The following is a 7,354-nucleotide window of genomic DNA, read 5'->3' as shown; positions in this document are numbered from 1 at the left end:
TGCGGTTACTCTTTGTAAACCACTTGCTACAAGGTAACATAATACGAAATTTCGTAACAAAATATGATACAACTAATGGAAATGAGAACACATGGAAGACTTAGGGACTGGACTTAGCGACAAAACTAGAACACATTAACTCTAATATCACAGATTGGGTAAACGTGCCTTCTTAATGATGATGGATGACCGGTGGGGTGTTGTGTACCACAGCGTTGAATCTGCCGAGAAACAAAGCACGTTTTAACAAAGTAACTATACAAACTGAGTTCACATACACACGTTTTCATATAAAATGCGACAACGTTAACAATAACAAATTGCACCGTCTGGAAAAAACATGCACGGGATATTCTCACAGCTATCTGCACTCGAACTACTTTTACTATAATTATTATACTTAGCAAAATTACATTTGCAAACATTTAAATAATGTAACGTTTTTTTTACCCGTTGTGGTGGTCAGCGGTGTAGGTGACCTTGCGGAAGGAGCCATCAGGCTGCAGCAGGGAGTACTCGCCCTTTACGACGTCACCATCACGGGTCTCGTGCTGGGATTTGTGGTCGCCGGTGTGGGGATCCTCAACGGAATACGAGTATCCGTATTTAGGATGAGCCTGCAATAATAATTCACGACTTCATTTGACTGCAAGTGCTATTATAGACAGAACACACACTTTGTGTTCTAAATGAAAATCGCCGAGCATATCTAGAGGAAGCTTCTCGTACTTAGTAATTAAAGTAAATGTGATAAGAATAACTTACGTATTCATCAACATAATGGTCCTCCTCGTGGTGAGCAGGAGCGGCGTGGACGGCATGAATGGGGGCAGCATGGACAGCGGGGGCTTCATGGATGGCATGGATCGGGGCAGCATGGATGGCGGGAGCGGCGTGGTAAGCGGGCGCGGCATGGATGGCGGGAGCGGCGTGGTAAGCGGGCGCGGCGTGGACGTAGTGCACCGGGGTCTCGTGGTGTTGTTCGTGGTGCACGATATTCTGGTGCGACACCGCCGGGGCATGGTGCAGGAGACCAGCCTGGCACACCGCCACCAAACCGCACAAGGCTACGATCTGATACAAAAACAATCGGTTTTACCATTGGACATTTAGGTAAAATAAAATATTATGCAAATTAGAATTTAAAAAATGCTAAGATAAATATAAATGTGGTTAATTGAATTCTTAGTATATCTCAGGTATCCCATGAATAGCGATTTTATATAAGTAAAGGAATTAATCTGAATCCTCAACAAAAATATTAAAAATATATTATTCCTCTAAGCGAATGTCCTATGCGTAAGTTACGCAATTTATGAACGCGAACTTACTTTGGAGAACATTTTGCTTTGAATACAAACGCCTGTACCTGACTGGTATAGCTCAGATAGAACACTCTTTTTATATAACAAACAAAACATAAAAGCGGTGGAGGGGCTCTATTCCCTGAGATATCGGATCGGATCACAGCAATAGCCGCGTTGCCAATCTGCTCACTTTATAGGATGTCGCAACGTGATATGGCTATAGTATGAACAGAAAAATGAACAGTGAGAGGCTGATCAAACTGATAACAATACCTTTTTTATTTTTTTATGTAGTAGTTTTAATTACGTACGCATAATTACGTACAGCAAATAATTTATTGTTTCAGGGTTTCGAATTATAGGTTTAAATTGTTTTTAATAAAATCTAGAAAAATTAAATAGGTAAGAACTTAAATCAAAACTAAAAACACATACTAAAATTTTAAATTATTCTCATGACATATTATTTTCCTTATTAAAAATATATTCTATTAAAACCACGAATTGATTGCATTAATAATGCCATAAAAATCTGCACAAAAATAATGTAAGTACGAGTATGTAAAGATCTACCGTTTAACTGAGGCGGTTGGTAAGAAGTTGTAATGGTAAGCTATGGACTAGTTGAAGGCTTGGCTGCATGAATATGATTTCTATTATGTTAGGTAAGTAAAAATGTAATACATAAACTAGTTTTAGTAGCAAAACTTAGCTGACTTCTACTAAAAAAACACTATGCATCTTTAACGACCGCCTGAGATAAGTGGTAGACCTATAGTTATTTACTAGCGACCCACCCCGGCTGCGCCCAGGTTAACAAATTATACACCTAAACCTTCCTCAAGAATCACTCTATTGATAGGTGAAAACCGCATGAATATCCGTTCAGTAGTTTTTGAGTTTATCGCGAACAAACATACGTACACACAAACAGACGCGGCGGGCGACTTTGTTTTAATAGGGGGAATTGATTTGAGGCAGTATTCAAGTGTTAACAATTAAGGTGTCGTTCATTCATTCATTCCAATTCAGATTCAGATCAAACCAGTATTACTGCTGCAGTATTGCAGTGTGACGTTACTGCCGACTGCTGCGTTACTGCAGGAAACGTCAAATTTAATACAAGGGTCTCGATAAAATTACCTTGTTTACGTTTCCTGCAGCAATGCAGTAAGCAGCAGTATTGCAGCGCGACATTACTGTTAACTGCATTAGTGCAGCAGGATTCAGGAATGCTGGCGTGGTCTGAATCCGAACGGCACCTTTATTGAGAACGTTGTCAAACTTGAGTGCACTTGATTTTATGATTATTAGTTGTTAGTTACAACCGCTTTACATCATTATACTTGGACATAACTGCCTCTGCCCGCGACTTCGGCTATGTGGAAGTCGTTAAAACAACAAGTGCTAAGTTTATTCAGTTGTTTATGTATGTAAATATCAAAAGGTAGAAACTTCCGTATCTTGAGTTAGACCAAGATAAGTCTGCAGCAATTTTAATAGCCCAGACTGTGCAAGTGTTATTTTTAAAGTCATACTTTCATGAAATTATGACGTACCTATAAACAACACTTGCACAGTCTGTGCTGTCAAAATCGTTGCAGATTTATCTTGGTCCAACTCTGCAATATTATGTATTGTAGGATATATTATTAGGAATAAGCATGTAATTAAAACAAGGAGTACTGAAGTTATATATCGCTTCACCATTCAAGGAGAGATAGTTATATATTATATCAATGGTGATGGTAGCTCAAAATGAATCGAACAATTACAATTAAAAATAAGTTGTAGTTATGTTTATCAATAAAAACAACGCGTTTTCACCAAAAACGGATTTTTGCAATAGTCATACGTATTATGAAAACAAAGGTGCACTTTAAGATGGACACCATAGATTTTTTTTTAAATAATGAAACACTACATATATTTCTTTAAAAATATTTTGTGTATATTTTTTTTACATTAAAATAAGTTATTTTCTTTCGATTGACACAAAATTTATCTTAATCGGACGATCCGTGAAACTTGTAGATTTTTTTTTCTGTTTTTAACAGACCTCGCTTTTTCTAAAAGACGAAATTACGGGTGCTTCGAAAAAAAATCGTTTTATTTGGTCTCCACTATCATCGTGCACTGGCTTGCTTCCATCTCAAAAGCGTTTCGGCAAAAAAGCTCCATAATCAGTAAGACTAACATATACTTATTTAAGACCTTGAATAAACCTACTTAAGACGATAATACAGATACTATGCATTTGCATTACGAAATAGTCGTAGCAACATTATGTCAAAACAGAATAAGGTTACCATTGATAATTTCTCGTAGGTACATAAATGACAGGAATCGAAGTTGATCCCGGACGTGTTACGATATTTAGTCTCCTTTACCAATTTACATAACTACTTGAGTACTGGAACTTATATAAGCTATATGAAGATATTTATAAATAACAGATATCATCTAAAGTTGAGTTTCGATTTCGATATTATAGCGTTAGGCTTAGTATAAAATATTTCATTCGATTCTAAAAATTTTAAATTTTACTCGTTCCCTTAAATGGACTCTTTAATTATCGAAGCGAAATTAAATTGGCGTAAAAAAATTATTCGTTTTTTATGTGTAGGTAATCTTCGTTGTAACCTTGACCTCGTAAATGATTGTAGCATTTATGTAGGTATTCGATTGTGTTAGTAGTAGTAGTGGGTAGCGATTTTTTAATAATGGGAGAATTTTATAATGTACGGTGAAGATTTTATATGATTCATATTTTGCAGTTTGATGCGTCCTATTTATGTATTATAGGTATATTACCTACCTATACACAAAATTACCAATGCATACTTCACACAATGCGTACACAGATTATAACTATTAATAAAACTCTAATTTATCATTTATCTTGATCAAAGCAGTAAAATTAGCATGCGACTACTTATATTAGCCGGTTTAGACTCTCGGCTCGCGGCTCGTCTCGCGGCGCGTCTCGTGGCTCGCCTCGAGTGGCCTTGAGCGCATGGGCCCGTCGAGCTAATGATTACACTCTCGTCTCGTGGCTCGGCTCCAGGCTCGTCTCATGGCGCGTAAGCTCGTCGAGCTAATATATTTTAAACACTAACGGCACGGCATAAGGTTTATAATCGAATGACAATAGTCGAACGCGAGTGTGAACGCAAGCGCGCGTCCCGCGCGAGCCCCTTTGACTCGTGCCCAAAAAACCGCTCCTCCACGCGAGCCAGGCGAGCGCGAGCCGAGCCGCGATACGAGTCACGAGCCTACCGTTCACACTCGCGTCTCGTGGCGCGGCTCGCGGCTCGTCTCGTGGCTCGCGCGAGAGTCTAAACCGAGTATAACGGCATTCAGTTCACTGTTGAGTGCTACACATACACTGTATTATATCAGCCGAAAGACGTCCCCAGCTGGACAAAGGCTATCAAGGATCTTTACAACGACCGGTTGTGGACTCTCCTTATACCACTACCTGTGATCATGATAAGATCATCAGGGGGCATAGCCAAGATGCCAATTTGTACCTCGACAAACGCCAAATGAAAGGAAAAAGTCACGTGAGTATTGGCCTGATGACAAATGTTATATAATAACAGAATAATATTTAGGTGGGTACTGTATTTCGTGTAATAATATTTTTGTACGTAATAAATGTTTAATGGCGAAATAAAAATAATTATAAAAAAAAATCAACATCCGAACTCTTTGATGTGGACTTATGGATTACGGCCAATGAGGTTGTCTACGCTGCTCAAAGAAATATATTAGAGTATGTACGGAAAGAGAAGAGTCGTGGAATGTATGGGGCCCAATTAAATACATTCCACGACTCTTCTCTTTCCACACAGACTCTATCATGAAGTTGTGACGTCACGGGTTGGCTCGCTTGTGATTGGTGTTTCAGTTAAAATGGCCGATGTAGAATTTTGCACTTTTATTTTATTGAAAATATTAATAATCCTAATATTTATACTGAAATTGGGCCATTTTTTAGAATCATATTAACATATGAAACCATTATTTCCATATTTCTTTGTTACTATCATCAGGCCAATTTCCATGCATTATTTAAGTTTCGAGTGACGTTTTCTGTCAACCTTTGCCTTGTTTCAGGACTTCTCTCGCTGCGTTTTCTGGTGTACAAGTACCTACGTAAATACCCACCCGGTTAATAAAATAACAAAATGTCTTACGAGAACGAAATTCGTACCTACTTTTAACGTGGGTATTAAGCACTTATCCTTCTTTCACCATGAAAGTATCTTCCAGCATTACATAGCAGCATTTGATCAATTTAAATCCATCAAAATAATAAAAATGTTTTAATCAATACGTCGCTTGCATGCAAAATGGCCCAAAAATTATAAATACAATGGACACAACTCGGCCAAGAAAACACAAGTCCGAACAATAGTATATGATAAACCGTTGGCGTTTGTCATTGTCTAAAACACAAATATTCACGTACTAATATTTGCAATAATCTAGTCACTAATTGCGACTTGCGAAATTGTATTATTATAACACATAGTGACACCACAGATATAAATTTAAATAGTATTCGCATTCATCACAGTTTATTTTTGTTCTGTTATGAAAAATGCATTTCATTGTAAATCCTATACTAATCAGTAGGTATGTTACGAGCCCCAATACGAAACAACTATTACACACACAAATATTTATTTAAATGTTTAATTAACTTCATAATTGATAGACCAAATAATAACACAAATTATTATTTTTTTCATTTATTCTATATTGGATTTATATGGAAATTACGCATTTTAATACTTCATAATCCAAGTCATACTGACCTCTTAATGCACTTTGGTACTCATGATGGACTCAAAGCAAAATAGTCTGTTCCATTACCGCCGCGTCGCTAACATGTTAATTTTTACCCCTTTTTTTTAATTCTTATAATAAATATTTTTAATACATATTAAATACCTTCTTGCAAAATTTAACATTTAAAAAACTGTTAAAAATGTAGAAACCGCAAAGTGCAAATATGTACCTACCCAATAATAACCGTTACGTTGCAATGTAATAAAGGCACCATGCCAAAGGGGCCCAATTTCTTGGACATATTTTAATTTTAATCTAATTTTATTTTATTTAGTATTAGTTTTTAGTTTTAATTTAGTTTTATTTTATAGATAAGTTAGTTTACTTTTATTTTTAATATTTGTATCTACCAAATTTGTTAATTAAATCTTTTAGATATGTCAAGTATTTAAAATTACGAAAAATCCCAATTTATAACTGATTTTAATTTAATTTTTAATGTAATGTATATTTTAATCTTATGTTAATATAATTTGTATTGTGTTGTGTAATATTATGTGTGGACCATTGTAGTCTGTGAATAAATAAAATGATGATGATAAAGGTTTGTTTGCGTGATCTGTTTGGATATATGTCTGCGAGTAAATATACTGTAAGTTTATATAAGTATAATGTACGCAAATGCTGCAAGTGCGACGTCTTGCTCAAAATAGACGTTGCAAATAAGTTTTCGGACTCATTATTCATCAAAATTAAATAATTTACTTTTCTGTTATACGTAATAAGATGGTTAAGTAACGTTTTAACGTTGTCACCATACTGATTACCTACTGGTAAAATTTTGTAAGTAAGTGGGTGCTTTATTAGGCAGAAATTAATGAGTGGTTCAAAATGTGGTCTTCAAATCAAATTATGGGGTGGTCAGGCAAGCAATATTCGATATTGTTTGATTTGCTAGTTTGGGAAAAAGTGTTATTATTTACAAGTTAATATATAGGTATATGATTATAACACACTCTCTATAAATACATTAGGTACAAACATGTTGCACTCTATAGTGCACGGACATTAACGTGAACAAAAACGAACATATGTATTTCAGTTTTTATTTCCTTTTAACAGTTCTTTTTAACAATAACATAATCACCTGGAAATTCTTATCATTTACTTCAACATTTTACACCTAAGCCGGTAACTTTACATGACTCTTATCTTACAATCGAACTACAAATAAATACCTAAAGTTT

The 7,354-nt window shown here is 35.7% G+C and overlaps 1 protein-coding gene across 1 annotated transcript; it reads right to left on the bottom strand.

The window, feature by feature from the left end:
• On the bottom strand, nucleotides 1–1,395 carry LOC134793673 (cuticle protein 19-like). The gene is made up of 4 exons (XM_063765323.1): nucleotides 1,332–1,395; nucleotides 766–1,074; nucleotides 451–617; nucleotides 1–221 (listed from the first exon to the last, which is right to left on the bottom strand). Exons 1-4 carry the CDS (start codon nucleotides 1,341–1,343, stop codon nucleotides 173–175), a joined length of 537 nt encoding a protein of 178 aa, XP_063621393.1. The 5' UTR covers nucleotides 1,344–1,395; the 3' UTR covers nucleotides 1–172.
• Nucleotides 1,396–7,354: the final 5,959 nt, after the last annotated feature.

Source organism: Cydia splendana, chromosome 9 (assembly GCF_910591565.1).
Source record: "Cydia splendana chromosome 9, ilCydSple1.2, whole genome shotgun sequence".
NCBI lineage: Eukaryota > Metazoa > Arthropoda > Insecta > Lepidoptera > Tortricidae > Cydia > Cydia splendana.
This window is presented reverse-complemented; position numbering and strand designations above follow the sequence as displayed.